The sequence below is a fragment of the Oncorhynchus mykiss genome, chromosome 10, assembly GCF_013265735.2.
Source record: "Oncorhynchus mykiss isolate Arlee chromosome 10, USDA_OmykA_1.1, whole genome shotgun sequence".
Classification (NCBI taxonomy): Eukaryota; Metazoa; Chordata; class Actinopteri; order Salmoniformes; family Salmonidae; genus Oncorhynchus; species Oncorhynchus mykiss.
The window spans coordinates 78,453,911-78,475,282 of record NC_048574.1 but is presented as its reverse complement, the minus strand read 5'-3'; the positions used below and the strand labels follow the sequence as shown (position 1 = coordinate 78,475,282).

The 21,372-nt window shown below is 46.7% G+C and overlaps 2 protein-coding genes across 2 annotated transcripts; one reads left to right on the top strand and one right to left on the bottom strand.

The window, feature by feature from the left end:
- The first annotated feature begins 1,114 nt into the window (after window positions 1-1,114).
- LOC110497224 lies at window positions 1,115-10,879 on the top strand. Its single transcript, XM_036934067.1, has 4 exons — window positions 1,115-1,633; window positions 6,910-7,052; window positions 7,412-7,523; window positions 7,719-10,879. Exons 1-4 carry the CDS (start codon window positions 1,357-1,359, stop codon window positions 10,310-10,312), a joined length of 3,126 nt encoding a protein of 1,041 aa, XP_036789962.1. The 5' UTR covers window positions 1,115-1,356; the 3' UTR covers window positions 10,313-10,879.
- A 531-nt stretch (window positions 10,880-11,410) lies between these two features.
- On the bottom strand, window positions 11,411-21,273 carry LOC110497230 (zinc finger protein 628). The gene is made up of 4 exons (XM_021573231.2): window positions 20,202-21,273; window positions 13,335-13,471; window positions 13,060-13,156; window positions 11,411-12,854 (listed from the first exon to the last, which is right to left on the bottom strand). Exons 1-4 carry the CDS (start codon window positions 20,482-20,484, stop codon window positions 11,665-11,667), a joined length of 1,707 nt encoding a protein of 568 aa, XP_021428906.2. The 5' UTR covers window positions 20,485-21,273; the 3' UTR covers window positions 11,411-11,664.
- Between the last annotated feature and the right edge of the window lie 99 nt (window positions 21,274-21,372).

Sequence of the window (21,372 nt, the reverse complement as noted above, 5' to 3'; positions counted from 1 at the left end):
TTCACCAACCCTGAAACCAGAAATGGATCAGACAAAGGGGCAAGGGTCCACTTTCCCCCAAAACGTCACTATTACTGTCACAGACTCATCTCTATCCTGACCCTCTGTGAAAGCCTCGGGGTCCGAGAACTTTACCACACCTCCGATACTTCGCCCTCATTCACTTCCATTTCTCCTCCTGTCTTCAGTTCACTCTGCTTACACTTTCTACCATTCTTCTTTATTAACAAACATTCACCCCATTTTTAACCGACCCAAGCTCACCATCTTCCTCCCTCTCTCTCAGACCTCCTCTACGTATTCCAAGTATAAGACTCCGTATGACAATACTACACTTTTCCTGACACATATACATGTATACATACATATATATTGTTCTTGATTTCTCAAGGGACGCCATTTAACCGGCTGTCACAATATCCGTACAATCAGCACAAACCCCTCGGGATGTAGCGCTCAACAGTACATCCCACTGAAAATGCAGCTGCTTCGTCATGACGTTATTCTTTATCAAAAGCTACCGCGACACTTTTCAATTTCAAACAAGCGCGCTCCCAAAAAAACGCCCCCACTACTCTGGTCTCTCAAGCACTGAAGTCCCCAGTTCTATTTTAACGAGACAATAGTCCACGCACGCTGCCAAATGAAGATTACGTTTAAAAATTGTTGCAGGGGTAAACATCCTGTTTATAATTTCTCTGACTAAATTGTTGTTACATTTATCTAATATATCGACGCCATTAACTTCTACATGATCACCAATGAAAAGCTTGATCGATCCTTCAGTAAATTGACAGAAAAATCTACACTGAAGCGGTTTATCCCGCCCACCACTCAGAACGTCACACTATGCATTGTGCGCAGAGTTCCATTGCCTTCTTGTACATAACATCCATTGAATTATTAAAATGTTTGTCGTCGAGGCAGATTTGTTCCCCATCATTCACAGACGAACATTTCTGACTAATCTACAAATCATAATTAGTCGTTATTTACGATGCAAGGTGATTTGTGGATCAGTCAGCTTGCAGTTACTTTGTGGCTCTCGAACACGGCTATCTGAGCTGCTCCACCTGAGTGCTAGTGCGCATGTGATGTTGGTCTGTATAAACCGGATGCAAACGGACAACCCGGATATGGACCTTCCATGAGTCGGCGTACGCGAACGTGGGTAGATTACCTAAAACAGCGGTCGGCCATCTTGCACTCAGTCTCCATTTAATATCATACCTCAGTGGTCCACAGTGGAAAGAGAAACCATGATGTCACGGACATAGGCCGCCAATTCTGATCAATCCTGTACATTACATTGGAAATAATAATCGAAAGTGTGGGGTGAAGCTGGTTGCCGCCAACATGTCGAAAGAATGTTTTCAAACCCAGTTCGCCTTTGTTATGGAGAGTGTATTGAATACTGCAGTCACCGAGACAACGAAACTTTTTGAAAAAACTATTGAGGAACTGCGAGCCGAAATATCTAGAATAAAAGAAGAGAACGAGGACCTCAAAACGAGGCTTCGATCCCTCGAAAATGTGAAGAAATCGACGGGTGAAAGTGAACGCCAAACCGCAGAGCCTGGACCGAGTCAAAGAACATCACGTATCGGCAAACGTGACATTGGCGTTCAATGCGGTGAGTAGAAAACGGGTGTATTCATTCCGCCACACAATCTATCATGGTTTTACAACAAACGAGTTTCTATTTGACAAATTCAGGTAGTTCCCGCCCCGTTTGTTTCCGAAACATTTTGCAACAGAATCGGCGGAATGAGTACGCTCCTGGACTAGTTAAGCAAAGCTAACTTCAAATTAACAAACATCCTAATAGCCTAGATATTTAACTGAGCATGAAGGCTCAACGCTGAGAATATTTCCTCAAACTGCTTAATGTATACGTTTAATTTGTATACACCTTTTTTGGAACGTAACCAGTAAACTCTACATCAGGCTGATAGCTTCCCTGGAGAACTCAACATGTCAGGTGTATGTTACAAGCGGAAATGAAGCCAAGTCAGTGTATGGAGAAGTTGGAGGCGAAACTAGCCAGACACTTCAGATGATGTGGGCTGCTTGGCCTGGACAGTGGCGAGAAGCAACCGGCGGTACAGGGGGAGGCGACACCAAGTCGATAATCACGTAATAATAAGGAATTCCCCTCGACCACAAATGGGTGGAACCCGACATTCGTCCCTACTGATCACTGCTGCGTTGTTCGATGTACATGTAGCCAGGTCAAAAATCCCGACCTACAGTTCACAAGGAGCGGCATTTAGCCTAGCGTTGAGCGTTGGGCCAGGAACCGAAATGTCGCTGTACAGTTCACATGGGGCGACTAAGAGCGTTGGACCAGGAACCGAAATGTCTACCCCTTTACCAAGGCGCGGTTGATGTCGATTTAAGGCTGCATCGCTGATTCAGAGGGGTTGGGTTAAATGCGGAAGACACATTTCAGTTGCGCAACAGACTCCCTTTTGCTTCCCTTTAATTTTCCCAATGCTCTCACATAGGGACATGGAGTTTGTGAGAGAGCCCTGTGGCTTCAGGCTGGTCGTTGTGGGGGGACGCGGTGTCCAAGTAGGCTACACATAGCTGTGTGTGTGGAAAACATTGTATCACAGGTCAGACGTTTAACTTGTTTAGTTCTGTCCGTTTGGAACTCTACTCACTGCTTGCAGCTGTATAGTCCGTTTTGGTCTTGTTGGTCTTGGCTAACATTATAATAAAAAATAGACCAGAGCCTGTCATTTCCAAATGGGAGCAAATTATTCAGAGTGGGCAGAACAAGCAAGGAGGAGTGCCGAGCCTTGCACCAGCTAGTGAGATCCTAGAGAGTCCCACAGTGGAGGTGTCAATGATGGACTGGCCATCTGGAGCACCAGGAGTTTTCCCAGTGGGTCCGCTTGACAGTTGGGGTCGATGCAACGTAGAATATAAATAGCCCCAGCCCCTACTTAATTAAAAGTAACAAAGTGCTGTGTGTCTGATTGGCCCAGGGGAGTGAGCTGCCAGCCCACTGGCACTGTGGTTGGGTATTACATCTGTCAGCTTCTCTCTCCCAGCCAATTACTTTTGGTCCAGTCCATTCTAACTTTACCTGGGCCCCGCCCCTTTCCCATCTCTGTTAAGTGGTGACATTTGAATACATAGTGCAGTGGAGCAAGATGGACAAACAGAGAAAAAACGTAAAGGTGCTGAAAAGCGGAGAGAGAAGTGGTTGAAGTCCCTTTAGGCTGATGAAGCCAAATATTTAAAAATAACACATTATTCATTTGGCGCCGTTACCAGTCAATCATCTCAGCCTAGTTAGCCTGAAGGCACTGGCAGCACAGAGGAGAGAGAGAGAGCAGCCCAGTGATACCAGTTCAACTGTTAGTCAGGGTTTTGCAGCTGAAGCGTAAGACCGAAGACAACAGGGATAAGAAAAGCATGAGTCTGGGGACAGAGGGGACAGGGGCTCTCTAATCACTCTGTCAAAGACTACCGTCGATAACGTCATTACCACCATCCAACACACAACGCAGGCCACCGTAGCAAGTGAAACCCAGGAAGCTGGTGTGTTTTCAGCCCAGGTTGACACTACGCAGGACATTACAACACAAGATCAATGCTCTGTCATAGTCAGATATGTAACACACATCATCCATGAGAGGCTTGTGGCTGTGGTGAAATGTGAGGCATCCATTGGACAATACTGTCCAGTTGTCCAGGTACTGAGTGAAGTACTGGAAAACATGACGCTTGACATCAGCAAGTGCCTTGGCAATTCCACTGATGGAGCCTCCAGTAAGGTCAGTATAAAGGCTTCTCTGCCCGGCTCTCTGCAAAGTCCAACAATCAAGTGCATGTGTGGTGCTGTGCACACATTTTGAACCTGGTTTTGACAGACACAACAGAAAGTGTCTTGGCAAGTGGGTCAGGTTTCTCTCAATAACAATATAGCTGTGTTCTTCCGTGAATCCTACCAGAGGATGAACATTTGGGAGAAGCAGAGCAAGGACCCAAGACAGACGTCTTGCTCCAATTGGAGAGACACGCTTTCAGTGCCTGAAAGAAGGTCTCTGGAGCTTTTGGAAATCCAGATGAGGGTCTGTATGCTGATGTCCTTCTCACCATGCAAGATCAGAAAAACATCAACACTACTTCCAGGGTCAAGGCACGGGGATACTTTGAGGGGTTGCTGAAGTATGAAACAATACTTACAGCTCAGATATTCCTCAGAATATTTCAGGTCACCTCACCAGTGTCAGAATATCTTCAAACAAGTGGAATGGACATTCTGTCTGCGCACCGTATGGTTGTGTCTACAGAGGAGTAGCTGAAAGGAATGGCTAGACATTTAGAAAAAGTCAAGGCAGCTGCAGACACAGTTGTTCAGTGGGCCAACAGGAAGTTGCAGGAATGGGTTGGGAAAACAGAGCTGGAGTTAGAGACCACTCTGCCAATGAAAAGGGCTCGAAAGAAGAAAACCATGCTCGGAGAGATGGCACAATGAGACATTTACTGGGGCAAAGAGCGCATACAGGATTGGTGTACATAATCAAATACTGGATACAGTTATAGATGGCATCCATCAGCTATTTCTGAGTAATGGCACTTTGTATCCCGACATGGCTCTTCTGGACCCTAAACTTTAGTCAGCTAACATCCAGTGGCCTTCCACAGACAGCCCTTCAAGAACTAAGCACATTTTTGATCAAATCTGACAGCAGAGCAACAGTGGTCAATTTACAGAGTGAGCTCATGAGTCTGGCAGAACAGTGGACTAGGTTAAAACAATGGGGATTTGAAGAATACACAACCAGGACTATCATGGGCCTGAAGGAAATGAAGACAAGGTGGAGATGGTGAACAAGAGCTGTTCATCTGGCAAGGACTGTCCAGTGTGTTGCTACCGTATTCTTAGTCGGTACAACCTATTGACCGACGCATATCACATCCTGGGCCTTGCTTACGAGTTGCTACTTCCCCTGTCAGTAACCCAGGTAGACATTGGAACAACTTTTTGGTAAATAAATACACAAGATTAATTTTGATTTATCTGCTTATAACTTCTGAAATGTGATTCACCTGAGCTGAAATAAAAGATCCCAGAAATGTTCCAATACACACAAAAATAGTATTATTCTCAAATGTTGTGCATAAACTGGGTTTTACATCCCTGTTAGTGAGCATTTCTCATTTGCCAAGACAATCCATCCACCTGAGAGGTGTGGCATATCAAGAAAATGATTATACAGCATGATAATTACACAGGTGCACCTTGTGCTGGGGACAAAGGCCACTCTAAAATGTGCAGTTTTGTCACAATGCCACAGGTGTCTCAGGTTTTGAAGGAGTGTGCAATTGGCATGCTGACTGCAGGAATGTCCACCAGAGCTGTTGCCAGAGAATTGAATGTTAATTTCTCTACCATAAGCCACCTCCAACATTGTTTTAGAAAATGTGGCAGTATGTCTAACTGAAGACCACGTGTAACCATGCCAGCCCAGGACCTCCACATCCAGCTTCTTCACCTGTGGGATTGTCTGAGACCAGCTACCCGGACAGCTGAGAAATACTCCTCTGTTTCATGTCTGTAATAAAGCCCTTTTGTGGGGGAAAACTCATTCTGATTTGCTGGGCCTGGCTCCCAAGTGGGTGGGCCTACACCCTACCAGGCCCACCACCCTACCAGGCCCACCATGGCTGCAACCCTGTCAAGTCATGTGAAATCCATAGATTAATTTATTTCAACTGACTGATTTCCTTATAAACTGTAACTCACCTAAATCGTTGAAATTGTTGCATGTGGCGTTTTATATTTTTGTTCAGTGTGTGTAAAGATATTCATATACAAAATCACTTTAAATTAAATTAGTCCTTGACCATGTGACCTAGTCACCTCAAACCAACTTTGGATTGTTCAGAGGGTAGGGGCAAACAAAAAATAAATATATATATTTTACCTTCATTTCGTTGTCACTTTTTTTGGACTTCTAGTTTCAATGGCTCCTTGAACACCCACAGATGAATATGAATTTGTCTCAAGTCAAAGCATCCTTTAAGTTTCTCATTCTCATCAATATATATTCATAAACTACTGGACAGATGTGCATGCCACTTTCACGTAGCAGCGGCAGCCGTAGCAGCGGCAGCCGTAGCAGCGGCAGCCGTAGCAGCGGTAGCCGTAGCAGCGATAGCCGTAGCAGCCGTAGCAGCGGCAGCCGTAGCAGCGGCAGCCGTAGCAGTGGCAGCCGTAGCAGCGGCAGCCGTAGCAGCGGTAGCCGCAGCAGCAGCCGTAGCAGCGGTAGCCGTAGCAGCAGCAGCCGTAGCAGCAGCAGCCGTAGCAGCGGTAGCCGTAGCAGCGGTAGCCGTAGCAGTGGCAGCCGTAGCAGTGGCAGCCGTAGCAGCGGTAGCCGTAGCAGCGATAGCCGTAGCAGTGGCAGCCGTAGCAGCGGCAGCCGTAGCAGCAGCAGCCGTAGCAGCGATAGCCGTAGCAGTGGCAGCCGTAGCAGTGGCAGCCGTAGCAGCAGTGGCAGCCGTAGCAGCCGTAGCAGTAGCAGCCGTAGCAGCGGTAGCCGTAGCAGCGGCAGCCGTAGCAGCGGCAGCCGCGGCAGCCGTAGCAGCGGCAGCCGTAGCAGCGGCAGCCGTAGCAGCGGCAGCCGTAGCAGCGGCAGCCGTAGCAGCGGCAGCCGTAGCAGCGGTAGTATTGATTGTAGTAGCAGTAGACACATTAGGCTTATGATTATGGGCTTAGATCTTTAGCTAACAGTTGTAGGATTTTTTTCAAAGGTCTACAGACTACAATATATCACAGAAGAAAATTGGGGTTTGAGAGGTGTGGTCTATCGGTACGGTGTGTTGCAACACATGATGTTATGTCAGGCGTATGTCCTAACCACTCTCTCTCCCCTGATCTGGTATTTCCAGTCCTGACAGCGCATGCTTTGCCTCGGGCTGGGGTGCAGCACCGGCGGGAGGAGAACCAGGGGACGGAGGTGCACCGGGGGGCCTACGACGAGGAGGGCAACCCACAGACTGCCTTAGTGCTGATCAAACAGGAGGTGGACTGGGTAAGACAGTCCCCACCTAGCCTGAGTCCCCAATCTGTTTGGGTCAGTGCTATCAAGGATCGTTGCGACGTCCTTGTCCTAAACCCCTACCTAACCATTTTACATTTCAACTTCAATGGGGTAGGGAAGTCCTAAAGATCCCGGATAGCACGGACCGATCTGTTTTCTGTCTTGCCTATTCATCCACCTCTCTGCTCAACCTATTGTTGTTGACCCCAGAGAAAAGGAAACACCTGTACACTGCACTTGCTGGAATCTTCTTATTTTTATTTAAACTTACGTACATGAGCCTAACAGCCTTTGTCAGAGTTTATGTTGACACTAATATAGCCTGTTGTTGTTGGCATTGTCCCCCCCAGGAGGCAGACTATTCTGATGACTACTCCCCCGGGTACATACTGCTGAAGAAGGAGGGGGGAGATCTCCCGACTCTGGTCCGCAGACAACCTCTCAGAGAGTTACCAGGCAGAGGTAGGAACTAGGGAGACCTGCTTCTGAATCACACATCTTATTACAATGTATTAAACAGTATTGGGTTGAGAACCAGGCTCTAATAATATCTATAATAATCTCTCCACTGTTATTCTGTCTTTTTTTCTTTCTGTTTCTCCCTTTCAACTTTCCCTTCTACCTTTCTCTATCCTGTCAATCTCTCTCCCTCTGTAGCCCTGGTCCCACCTGGAGCCGTCAGGGCCCTGGTCAACCGTTACACCCAGGAAAGGCCTCCTACCACCCAGCCTACCTCAGCAGAGGCCCCCCTCCAGAGAGATCCAGACACCCAGGAGACCCCCCAGGCTCTCAGCCCATCCCAGCCCAGGACCAGGGAAGTTACCAGTGCAGGCCAGGCCCCTGGAGCAGAACAGCAGTCACTTGTAATACCAGCAGCAGAGTCTCCAACATTACACCTGACAGCATCTTCTCAATCAGCAGCCACTATCCAGTCTACAACAACTGTCCTGTCTACTGTAATGGCCCAGTCCACGGTAACTACTCTGTCAAAAGAAACTGTCCAAACGACCACAGCGGTCCAGTCGACTGTAGCGGTGAAGTCGACAGCAGCATCGTCAGAGCGCCCGCCACCTGTCATCTCCGGGTTACCCAGAACCCCTCTTCAGAATACACAGCCCAGCCCCGTACCCCCTCGTCCATCCCCATCTCCTCGACCATCACCAGCACAGTCCCACACAGACGTTCTACCTGTAGCTCGTCCAATAGCAGTGCCCTCAACACAACCAGCTAGGCCTACAGCTGTACCTGATGGACCAACGGATACACCACCAACACAGACACAACCGCCTACAGTTTTGGAGAAGTCGGGTCTTGCCACGGCAACTCCGCCAACGCCTGTCCAGTCCGCTCCATCTCCTACTGAGTTGACAGAACCTGCCGGCCCTCCTGAGAAGCAGGTGTTGTTGGTCACTGGGCATGTGCAACACTCCTCCACCGTGCCTGGACCAAAGTCACCTTCTGTCCCAGAGACATCTTATGAAACCCCTCTACAGCTGTCAGCCCCTGCTGGAACTACACACTCTGGCTGCTGTCAGATGTCTAAGACACAGTTTTTAGCTCAGTTGTCAGTAGTACCCCGAGTATGTGCTCCACCGAGGGTGGAGAAAGACAAGGAGGAGGAAAAAGAGGGGCAGGAAGATGAGGGGGAGAGGCTTTCCCCCCTCCCTGCCACATCTACGGAAGCTGTGATGACCAGGTCTGTTGCTACGGAGACTACCCCCGCCAGCGAGAATAAGGAGGAGATTGTTGTCCAGGTAGGCGGCAAGCAAAAGTCAAGTCAACGTGAAGCGCTCCTCTCCGGTCTCCGCCTCCGCTTAAGGCCCCGCCCACAGGACAGCATGCCTTCTCCAGTGGTTGCTAAGAAACCCAGAGGAGAGAGAACCACCCCTCTAGACCACGACTACTCAAAGGTGATGGAGGACGGAGAAGAAAAGTCCAGGGAATCACACGTTGACCAGGATGTAGTAGAGGACACAGCTAACGGTGAGACGGCTGACGACAAGTCTAGTGGACAAGGAAGTAGTAACCATATCATCAGTGAGGAAGAGGGAGGAGCTAACACTGATGTGACCTCTCCGACCAGACAGTCACCTATTGTTGGAGGTGTGTCCAAATCCAAGAAGAGAAGCATGACCTGGGTGCAGGCTCAGAGACTATTGGCGCTAGCCCAGGCTAAGAGGAGTAGGTCAAAGGTCACCAAGGCCTCACAGAGAGGTCTGAGGTCAGAGCTAAGAGGCTTGGTCACACAGACACAGTTTCTGCCTTCCAACCCACAGCGCCGCCGGTCATACAGACCCAGCCCACAAGCTGTCTCCAGCCCACGCCGCACCAGCCCTCGCCAGGTTACAGGGGACAACACAAACCCTCCTCCTGCCACCCCTCCTAACCCACAGCCTCACTCCTTCAAGGTCACTTCCACCACCCCTCGTCGCGGAAGACCTCGTTCTGCGGCCGTGGCGACTTTAAATTTGAAACGGTCTCCCGCCACCCCTCAACCTATCCCCTTCATTGTCACCGTCAGCCCTCGCTCTAACTTCAAAAAGTCCCCACGGACTTTCCAGCAGGCGCGCCGATACCGCCAATCACAACCGATGTGGTCACCACCGGGACCGTTACAGCTCCAACAGTCTCCCCAGGCTCCACGGAAACGTCTCGCCAAGAACCAGTGTGCAGACTGCGGTCGTGTCCTGAGCAGCGCCGCTGCTTTAGAGAGTCACGCCTCCCTCCACTCAGGGAAGCGCCCGTTCGCCTGCTCTGCCTGCGGCAAGGACTTCCCCGACCTCAAGGGCCTCAACCGCCACGCCCGTGTCCATGGTGATCAGCGGGGCCACCAGTGTCCGCAGTGCAGCAAGACCTTTGTCTACCGCTTCGGCCTGACTAAGCATGAGCAGGTGGTCCACAGCGGCGTGCGTCCGTTCGTCTGCCCAATCTGTGACAAACGCTTAATTACACAGCGTGACCTGGAGGCTCATATCCGCGTTCACACTGGAGAGAAACCATTTGCCTGCTCCCTCTGTGTGAAGCGGTTCAAGAGGCGTGTGGAGCTGAATGTTCACCTGATGTGGCATAACGGGGAGAAGAGACACTGGTGCTCGTACTGTGGGAAGGGATTTCTGGATTACAATAATCTGAAGAACCATAAACTGGTCCACACCGGAGAGAAACCCTACACCTGCTCCGAGTGTGGCAAGCGCTTCAAACAGACTGGCCATCTGAAGAAACACCTGAAGACTGTACACAAAGACCGATAGACGGCGGGGGAAAAATTTTCAATGACACCCTATTCCCTATATAGTGCACCTCTTTGGACCAGAAACAGTGGCAGGCCCTTGTAAGGTAGTGCACTAAGATAGGGTGTCATAGGAGCTATTGAGGGGGAATAGTTATCTCCATTTGCTGTGAATTCAAAACCCAGCCATGTTAGTGTTAATGAGGCAGGGATCCCAATCTATTCTGACAGTGATTGGGAAGGACTTGTTATTTTATCTATTCATTAAAAGTATCAAAGCTTTTGTTTTATAAACATTTGGTGCCGCTTTTGTTGTTTAGAAGAATCATGCTACGAGAGAACGACGTAGTTAAGTGTAAAAAAATGTTTTTACAAATTTGTTTTATTTTAGTTGAGACTGAGTTGGTTATTTGTATTTAAAACATGAATTCTGGTTATTTTGCTATAATTCGTTATTCATTAGAAAAGTTTGAAGCCTTAACAAGTTTAAATGTAGGTGTACTGTGTTCACATCATGGTGTTTATGTTCTGTGGTTTTGAACTACAATGAACAAAAATAAACGTTTCATGAGCTGAAATAAAAGAACTCACAAAAAGCGTATTTCTCTCAAATATTAAACACACATTTGTATCCATCCATGTTAGTGAGCATTTCTCCTTTGCCAAGATAATCCATCCACCTGACAGGTGTGGCATAATTATTACACAAATGCACCTTGTGCTGGGGATATGTCCACTTAAAATCTGCAGTTTTGTCAAACAGTATCCCATGGTGGGGTTATGTTACGGGCAGGCATAAGCTAATTGCATTCTAATCACTGGCTATTTCAATGCACAGAAAGACCATGACGAGATCCTGAGTCCCATTTTTTTTTTTCAGTGACGAACACAAGACATGCATATATGTCTTCCCAGTCGTAAAATCCATAGATTAGGGCCCAATAAAACTATTACTTTAGTGTTTTTATATAAAAATCTGGGCTGGACTTAAACCTCCAGGTCGTAATTACAAACTGCCAAAATCTTGTTCCCGGAGTTGACATTTTACTACTGACCTTTCACCCAAAACATAAAAAAATTACAATAAGTTTGACCATATTGTCAATGGTAAGCAAAGCTTTTTATTGGTCTGACATCAAAAAGCACTTGAACACAATCATGGCAGACTTACACCATCCCATAAGCACATGAATGCCCTATATTCAAATGTTTGTTAGGTTGACATGGTCATTATGACAGACAATTCATAGTCTATAATTTAAGGCATACATTCTTATTTAACATGGATTTCCAACAGTTCATATTTTCAATGTCCTTATTAAAAAGCAATTGATCACCCCAAAAATTGTTCTCATTGTCAAATTAAACAGTTTTCTAGACCACCACTCTGCTCAGGAGATCCGGCCTGTGTTTGTGCTGGTGTGACTTCAGATGGTTCAGTTGTTTGAAGCGGAGTCCACATACAGCGCAGCAGTACGGTCTCTCCCCGGTGTGGGTGCGCTTGTGGACTTTCAAAATGTCCGCCCGTGTGAAGCTCTTGTCACACATGGTGCAGCGGTGGGGTTTCTCCTGTGTGTGAATGCGTCGGTGCAGCTTGAGGTTCCAGAGCCGACTGAACTTGTTCCCGCAGAGAGAGCAGCAGTAGGGCTTGTCTGCCGTCTGGCTGCATGTGTGCCTCTTCAGGTCAGAGAAGGAGGTGAAGCCCTTGCCACACTGGCTGCAGAGGTGGCGGCCCTCGGCTTGCACCTTGATGTTGCAGGCCTGGGTGAAGGTCTTACCGCACTGAGTGCGGGAGTATGGAGTCCCTGGCCCTGAATTCGACCATCTCCCAGTTTTGTGTTTCTGCTTGTGGGCCTTGAGGGAACCAGAATCTGGGAAGATCATTGAACATTGATTGCAGGCATGATGCCTCCCCTCTCCTCCTGTTACCTGCTCTTGTGAACGATCTCTGAGGTTTAAAGAGTGTCCAAAGTCGTCAGCAGCACCATACAGGCTCTCTGTGTTGTTGTTGTGGGCTGAGCTCCCAGAGTGGATGGAGGTTAGCCCCCTGTGGCCGGATCTACTACCCAAGTCCGGAACACCGTGTTCAGGGTACCCCTCCTCGTTGATCAACAGGCAGTTCAGGTCTCCCACCTCCGGGTGGGGGGATGGCATTGGCGACCCCACCTGCTCCCTCTGGCTCCGATGGGGGCCAGGCGTGTGGGAGCGATGGTGATGGTCTCCCCCCTCAGACCCCCCCAGGTTCACCTGGTAGTGACCTGCAGCTCCGTAGCTCAGTCCCCCCAGACGAGACGGAGAACCAGGAAGCCTATCCAGCCCTTCCATGTCTAGAAGATGGTCGCCACTACCACTACTGCCGTAACCAGACTTTTCAAAGCTGACCCCCAGTTCCTCCATGCTGTAGCGGGGGCGGTAGAGAGGGTCGGTGGGGTCCACTGAGTCTCCCTCGGGACCCGATGGTTCAGGATCCTGGTCTAGACCAGACCCCCAGTCATCCTGGCACTGCTGCAGCTCCTGCTCACTGAAACTCTTACTGGGCCCCGAGACGTCTGAACCGTCGGCCCCTGAAGAACACAGGAGACATGAGGTATTAGAAGCATTAGCATTAGAGGCATTGTCAATAGTAGAAACTGTGGTAGAATAACTAATGCTAAATTTGAACTTAGTTTCAAGTTGATTTATTATAATACCAATAACAACATATTAGAAGCTACTCCTTTTCATTCTCATCATAAAGATGGCCTGTTGTGTTTGTTGTAAACAACTCACCGTCCAGGCAGACGCCCCATCTCTCCTGTAGTTCAGTGTTGTGGAGAGCTTCCTCTTTCAGCAGGCTGTCCAGCTTTTGACCTCCGACGTCTGCGGGCTGCAAAAGGAAATTAAGAAGTTGATTCTAACTAAACGATGGATAAACTGGCAGTGAATGAATAAACCTGACATGATGGTCCCCTATTCTTCCTGACAATCAGTTCTAATCTGTTCTGCACAGTACATTTTTATCTGAAGGTTCTATAACACTGGTGTTTATTCAGTCCCCTACTTACCTCAGAGGTTCTCCTAGGGCTGATGGCCTCAGCCTCCTCCAGGTCATGGAAGGTTGTTTCCCCGGCCACGCCCCCACAGCTGCTCCACTCCTCCCCTAGTACCTTCTCCTGCTTCAGGCCACGCCCCCTCTCCACACCTGGCCACAGGTAAACAAAGAGTAACATTTATCTCAACTAAAAGGAAAGCTGAATTGTGAATAATGGAGTCTCCTCGCATCAGTGCAGAGGAGGAAATAAAGCATCTTACCACCAACTCAACTGTCTGGTCAGTGATCACCAAAGTATGGAAGGTACACATTACAGCAGCCAAACTTCAGAGTGATTCCTCCATATATACGGTGCATTCGGAAAGTATTCAGACCCCTTGACTTTTCACACAATTTGTTATACCCCAGCCTTATTTCAAAATGGATCGAATTGTTTTTTACCCCTCATCAATCTACACACAATACCTCACAATGACAAAACAAAACAAGGTTTTCAGAAAAGTTTGCAAATGTATTAAAAATAAACTGATATCACATTTACATAAGTATTCAGACCCTTTACTCTGTACTTTGTTGAAGCAGCGAATACAGCCTTGAGTATTCTTGGGTATGATGCTACAAGCTTGGTACACCTGGATTTGGGGAGTTTCCCCCATTCTTCTCTGCAGATCCTCTCAAGCTCTGTCAGGTGTGAAGGGGAGAGTCGCAGCACAGCTATTTTCAGGTCTCTCCAGAGATGTTCGATCGGGTTCAAGTCCGAGCTCTGGCTGGGCCACTCAGAGACTTGTCCCGAAGCAACTGCATTGTCTTGGATGTGTGCTTAGGGTTGTTGTCCTGTTGGAAGGTGAACCTTCGCCCCCAGTCTGAGGTCCTGAGCGCTCTGGAGCAGGTTTTCATCAAGGATCTCTCTGTACTTTGCTCCATTCATCTTTCCCCTCGAACCTGGCTCGTCTCCCAGACACAGCTGCTGAAAAACATCTCCACAGCATGATCCTGCCACTACCATGCTTCACCGTAGGGATGGTGCCAAGTTTCCTCCAAACGTGACACTTGGCATTCGGGCCAAAGAGTTCACTCTTCGTTTCATCAGACCAAAGAATCTTGTTTTTTAGGTACTTTTTGGCAAACGCCAAGTGGGCTGTCATGTGCCTTTTACTGAGGAGTGGCTTCCGTCTGGCCACTCTACGATAAAGGCCTGATTGGTGGAGTGCTGAAGAGACGGGAGAACCTTCCAGAAGGACAACCATCTCCACAGAGGAACTGTCAGAGTGACCATCAGGTTCTTGGTCACTTCCCAGACCAAGACACTTCATCCACGATTGCTCAGTTTGGCCAGGCGGCCAGCTCTAGGAAGAGTCTTGGTGCTTCCAAACTTCTTCCATTTAAGATGGAGGCCATTGTGTTCTTGGGGACCTTCAATGCTGCAGAAATGTTTTGGTACCCTTCCCCCAGATCTGTGCCTCGACACAATCCTGTCTCTGAGCTCTATGAACAATTCTTTCAACCTCAGGGCTAGTTTTTGCTATGACATGCACTGTCAACTGTGAAACCTTATATAGACAGGTGTGTGTCTTTCCAAATCATGTCCAATCAATTGAATTTACCACAGGTGGACTCCAATCAAGTTGTAGAAAAATCTTAAGGATGATCAATGGAAACAGGATGCACCTGAGCTCAATTTCGAACCTCAGAGCAAAGGTCAGAATACTTATGTAAATAAGGTATTCCTGTCTATGTTTAATACATTTGCAAACATTTCAAGAAATGTGTTTTTGTCATTATGGGATATTGTGTGTAGATTGTTGAGAAAAACATTTATTTAATAAATGTTTGAATAAGGCTGTAACATAGCAAAATGTGGAAAAAGTCAAGGGGTCTGAATACTTTCCGAATGCACTGTACAGTCGTGGCCAAAGGTTTTGAGAATGACACAAATATTAATTTCCAAAAAGTTTGCTGCTTCAGTGTCTTTAGATATTTTTGTCAGATGTTACTATGGAATACTGAAGTATAACTACAAGCATTTCATAAGTGTCAAAGGCTTTTATTGACAATTACATGAAGTTGATGCAAAGAGTCAATATTTTCAGTGTTGACCCTTCTTTTTCAAGACCTCTGCAAACCACCCTGGCATGCTGTCAATTAACTTCTGGGCCACATCCTGACTGATGACAGCCCATTCTTGCATAATCAATGCTTGGCGTTTGTCAGAATTTGTGGGTTTTTGTTTGTCCACCCGCCTCTTGAGGATTGACCACAAGTTCTCAATGGGATTAAGGTCTGGGGAGTTTCCTGGCCATGGAACCAAAATATTTATGTTTAGTTATCACATTTTTTTCCTCCTTCCAAAAATAATAAAATACAATTCATTCCATTCCCCACCCCCAAGAACCCCCCAAAACACCAACAACCAAGAGAATGAACTACAGAGAAAAAAAGGAAAAGACAGAAGAAAACAGCAAACAAATAAAACAAAATAATACATTTAAAAATGACATCAAGGACACCTAAAATCATAACAGCAATAACTACTTTATATGTTTGTGTGCATGTCTGGCACTATTACATGAATGTGTGTGATCTTGTATGTGTTTATTTGAATGAGAGTGTTTGTATATGCATGTGTAAAAACACCTGCACGGCATCAGCCTCAGGCAAACCGGCATTAGTTGTAAAAACACTGCCACTTAGTGGCCTTATGGCAAGGTGCTCCATCATGCTGGGAAAGGCATTGTTCGTCACCAAACTGTTCCTGGATGGTTGGGAGAAGTTGCTCTCGGAGGACGTGTTGGTACCATTCTTTATTCATGGCTGTGTTCTTAGACACAATTGTGAGTGAGCCCACTCCCTTGGCTGAGAAGCAACCCCACACATGAATGGTCTCAGGATGCTTTACTGTTGGCATGACACAGGTCTGATGGTAGCGCTCACCTTGTCTTCTCCGGACAAGCTTTATTCCTTGCAGGTAACCATGGTTGACAGAGGATGAACAATGATTCCAAGCACCACCCTCCCTTTGAAGCTTCCAGGCTGTTATTCGAACTCAATCAGCATGACTGAGTGATCCCCAGCCTTGTCCTCGTCAACACTCACACCTGTGTTAACGAGAGAATCACTGACATGATGTCAGCTGGTCCTTTTGTGGCAGGGCAGAAATGCAGTGGAAATGTTATTGGGGGATTCAGTTCATTTTCATGGCAAATAGGGACTTTACAATTCATCTGATCACTCTTCATAACATTCTGGAGTATATGCAAATTGCCATCATACAAACTGAGGAAGCAGACTTTGTGAAAATTAATATTTGTGTCATTCTCAAAACTTTTGGCCACGACTGTATGTATGTATGTATGTATGTATGGATGGATGGATAGATGGATAGATTAGGTAAGAGTACCAGTCAAAAGTTTGGACACATACTCATTCAAGAGTTTCTTTATTTGTACTATTTTCTACATTGTAGAATAATAGTGAATACATCAAAACTATGAAATAACACATATGGAATCATGTAGTAACCAAAAAAGTGGCCACCCTTTGACAGATTTGCACACTCTTGGCATTCTCTCAGCCTCTGAGGTAGTCAACTGGAGTGCATTTCAATTAACATGTGTGCCTTGTTAAAAATTAATTTGTGGAATTTCTTTCCTTCTTAATGCGTTTGAGGCAATCAGTTACGTTGTGACAAGGTATACAGAAGATATCCCTATTTACTTTAAGACATGAAGATCAGTCAATCCGGAGAATTTCAAGAACTTTGAAAGTTTCTTCAAGTGCCTTTGCAAAAACCATCAAGTGCTATGATGAAACTGGCTCTCATGAGGACCGCCACAGGAAAGGAAGACCCAGAGTTACCTCTTCTGCAGAGGATGAGATCATTAGTGTTACCAGCCTCAGAAATTGCTGCTTAAATAAATACTTCACAGAGTTCAAGTAACAGACACATCTCAACATCAACTGTTCAGAGGAGACTGCGTGAATTAGGCCTTCATGGTCAAATTGCTGCAAAGAAACGACTACTAAAGGACACCAATAAGAAGACTTGCTTGGGCCAAGAAACACGAGCAATGGACATTAGACCGGTGGAAATATGTCCTTTGGTCTGATGAGTCCAAGTTTGAGAGTTTTGGTTCCAACTGCCGTGTCTTTGTGAGACGCAGAGTAGGTGAACGGAGGATCTCTGCATTTGTGGTTCCCACCATGAAGCATGGAGGAGGTGGTGTGATGGTGCTTTACTGGTACACTGTTTGTGATTTATTTAGAATTCAAGGCACACTTAACCAGCATGGCTACCACAGTACTCTGCAGCGATACGCCATCCCATCTGGTTTGTGCTTAGTGGGACTCATTTGTTTTTCCAACAGGACAAACACCCAACACACCTCCAGGCTGTGTAAGTGTAACAATTTTGCTTCCGTCCCTCTCCTCACCCCTACCTGGGCTCGAACCAGACACCCTCTCGAACCAGGCACACATCAATAAGTCACCCACAAAGCACCGTTACCCATCGCTCCACAAAAGCTGCGGCCCTTGCAGAGCAGGGGGAACAACTACTTCAAGGTCTCCGAGCGAGTGATGTCACTGATTGAAACACTATTAACACACACCCCGCTAACTAGCTAGCCATTTCACACCGGTTACATAAGGGCTATTTGACCTAGAATGAGAGTGATTGAGTGCTGCATCAGATGACCTGGCCTCCACAATCAAATCAAAGTTGATTTGTCACGTGCGCCGAATACAACAGATGTAGTAGATCTTACAGTGAAATGCTTACTTACAGGCTCTAACCAATAGTGCAAAAATGGTGTTGGGTGAACAACAGGTAAGTAAAGAAATAAAACAACAGTAAAAAGACAGGCTATATACAGTAGCGAGGCTATATACAGTAGCGAGGCTACATACAGACACCGGTTAGTCAGGCTGATCACCCGACCTAAACCGAATTGAAATGGTTTTGGATGAGTTGGACCACAGAGTAAAGGAAAAGCAGCCAACAAGTGCTCAGCATGTGGGAACTCCTTCAAGACTGGTTGAAAAGCATTCCAGGTGAAGCTGGTTGAGATAATGCCAAGAGTGTGCAAAGCTGTCATCAAGGCAAAGGCTGGCTACTTTGAAGAATCTAAAATATTTAGATTTATTTAACACTTTTTTGCTTACTACATGATTCCATATGTGTTATAGACAATAGTAAAAATAACAAAAAACCCTTGAATGAGTAGGTGGGTCCAAAATTTTGACTGGTACTGTGTGTGTCATATATATATATATATATTATATATTTATATTATATATATATATATAAATATATATACACTGCTCAAAAAAATAAAGGGAACGCTAAAATATCACATCCTAGATCTGAATGAATGAAATATTCTTATTAAATACTTTTTTCTTTACATAGTTAAATGTGCTGACAACAAAATCACACACAAATTATCAATGGAAATCAAATTTATCAACCCATGGAGGTCTGGATTTGGAGTCACACTCAAAATGAAAGTGGAAAACCACATTACAGGCTGATCCAACTTTGATGTAATGTCCTTAAAACAAGTCAAAATGAGGCTCAGTAGTGTGTGTGGCCTCCACGTGCCTGTATGACCTCCCTACAACGCCTAGGCATGCTCCTGATGAGGTGGCGGATGGTCTCCTGAGGGATCTCCCAGACCTGGACTAAAGCATCCGCCAACTCCTGGACAGTCTGTGGTGCAACGTGGCATTGGTGGATGGAGCGAGACATGATGTGCTCAATTGGAGCCTTGCTCTTGCAGGAATTGCTGACACTCCAGCCACATGAGGTCTTGTCATTGTCTTGCATTAGGAGGAACCCAGGGCCAACCACACCAGCATATGGTCTCACAAGGGGTCTGAGGATCTCATCTCGGTACCTAATGGCAGTCAGGCTACCTCTGGCGAGCACATGGAGGGCTGTGCGGCCCCCCCCCAAAGAAATGCCACCCCATACCATGACTGACTCACCGCCAAACCGGTCATGCTGGAGGATGTTGCAGGCAGCAGAACGTTCTCCACGGCGTCTCCAGACTGTCACATCTGTCACGTGCTCAGTGTGAACCTGCTTTCATCTGTGAAGAGCACAGGGCGACAGTGGCGAATTTGCCAATCTTGGTGTTCTCTGGCAAATGCCAAACGTCCTGCACGGTGTTGGGCTGTAAGCCCAACCCCCACCTGTGGACGTCGGGCCCTCATACCACCCTCATGGAGTCTGTTTCTGACCGTTTGAGCAGACACATGCACATTTGTGGCCTGCTGGAGGTCATTTTGCAGGGCTCTGGCAGTGCTCCTCCTGCTCCTCCTTGCACAAAGGCGGAGGTAGCGGTCCTGCTGCTGGGTTGTTGCCCTCCTACGGCCTCCTCCAAGTCTCCTGATGTACTGGCCTGTCTCTTGGTAGCGCCTCCATGCTCTGGACACTACGCTGACAGACACAGCAAACCTTCTTGCCACACCTCCCATTGATGTGCCATCCTGGATGAGCTGCACTACCTGAGCCACTTGTGTGGGTTGTAGAGTCCGTCTCATGCTACCACTAGAGTGAAAGCCCTGCCAGCATTCAAAAGTGACCAAAACATCAGCCAGGAAGCATAGGAACTGAGAAGTGGTCTGTGGTCCCCACCTGCAGAACCACTCCTTTATTGGGGGTGTCTTGCTAAATGTCTATAATTTCCACCTGTTTTCTATTCCATTTGCACAACAGCATGTGAAATGTATTGTCAATCAGTGTTGCTTCCTAAGTGGACAGTTTGATTTCACAGAAGTGTGATTGACTTGTAGTTACACAGAGAGAGACAGAGACAGAGAGAGAGAGAGACAGAGAGAGAGAGAGAGAGATACTGTCTTTAGATGTCTCTCTCTATACCTGTCTGTGAGGCTCCAGAGCTTCTCTCCTTGGCTTCGTCGTTAGCTCTTCCACAGTCCGCACACTTCCCGATACGGCCTCCCTCTCTGTCCCTATCCCTGCGTCTGTTCTCCGACCACTGCAGCCGCTTCTTCAGGGACTCGACCTGCTCCCGGCTCCGGGACACTTCCTTCATGAAGCTATCGTCCACCAGCCTTGTGATCTCGTACATAGCAGCCTTGAATACCGTCTCCATGACTCCGGAGAGCTGAGACTGGAAGGTTAAGGTGGCTTCGGACATCATAGCAAACTGTCTATGTGTAACTAGATACAGTTACGAATTCGTAACGTTTAGTTACTTTTGTACAGGCGAATCAGTCCTGCGATCGAGTCAAAAAAAATGATAGGAAGCTAATGTTTGCAGCAAATATACTGGAAACTAAACCCTTCTGTCTGTGTTAACAGGCTAGCAAATCTAGCTACTATTGGAAGTTGTTGTCTGACTCAGTGACTGTCCTAGTAATACGTTTTTATCATTTCGAGAGATAAGATGCAGCAGTTAATGTACATGAGGCTATTGTAATAAATATAAATAACAGAGATAATGAGAGATGGCAGTTAGCTTGTTAGCTAGTTAGAGCCAACGCAAAAAGCATACACAAAAACAATAGACTTTCCGGAAACAAACCTACGGATCGAGTAGTAGGACAATCTACATTGGAACGATGAGAGAAAATACGACCTTTCTTTGAACAAAACATCTGTACGTTTACTGTAAATAAGATTCGAAATTTAATTCGGCTATTATTATACGATTCGAATACTGATCAGTGCCGTTGTAGGCTATTTATTGTGTAAATGATTTACAGGAAATCTACACCGAAGCGATTTATCCCGCCCTCCACTCAGCCCTATGCGGGCCCTGGTCCAAAGTGGAGTGGACTAGGAATAGGGTGTCCAAAACTAGGTTTCTATCCAATTGGACTGTTAGGTTATATCAGTTATCCTGTTAGAAATTTTGTGCAGAATCCACTCCGCTGTTTCAGATGCAACGTTTATGGTCATGTTGCAGCAGTGCCCTTACGAAAAAAGATTGCAGTCACAGTGCAGTATAACTGCAGTATGCAGCAAATACTGCGTTCAAAATAACCGTTTTTTTTATGTCAGAATTTACTTGTAATTTAAGCTTTAA

Coding starts and splice junctions, on each gene's coding strand:
- LOC110497224 (XM_036934067.1), top strand. CDS start 1,357: ATGTCGAAAGAATGTTTTCAAACCCAGTTCGCCTTTGTTATGGAGAGT. Junction 7,053..7,411: donor TCAAACAGGAGGTGGACTGG/GTAAGACAGTCC, acceptor TGTCCCCCCCAG/GAGGCAGACTATTCTGATGA. Junction 7,524..7,718: donor CAGAGAGTTACCAGGCAGAG/GTAGGAACTAGG, acceptor CTCCCTCTGTAG/CCCTGGTCCCACCTGGAGCC.
- LOC110497230 (XM_021573231.2), bottom strand. CDS start 20,484: ATGATGTCCGAAGCCACCTTAACCTTCCAGTCTCAGCTCTCCGGAGTC. Junction 13,472..20,201: donor CTCTGGAGCCTCACAGACAG/GTATAGAGAGAG, acceptor ACCTGTGGCCAG/GTGTGGAGAGGGGGCGTGGC. Junction 13,157..13,334: donor GCCCTAGGAGAACCTCTGAG/GTAAGTAGGGGA, acceptor TTCCTTTTGCAG/CCCGCAGACGTCGGAGGTCA.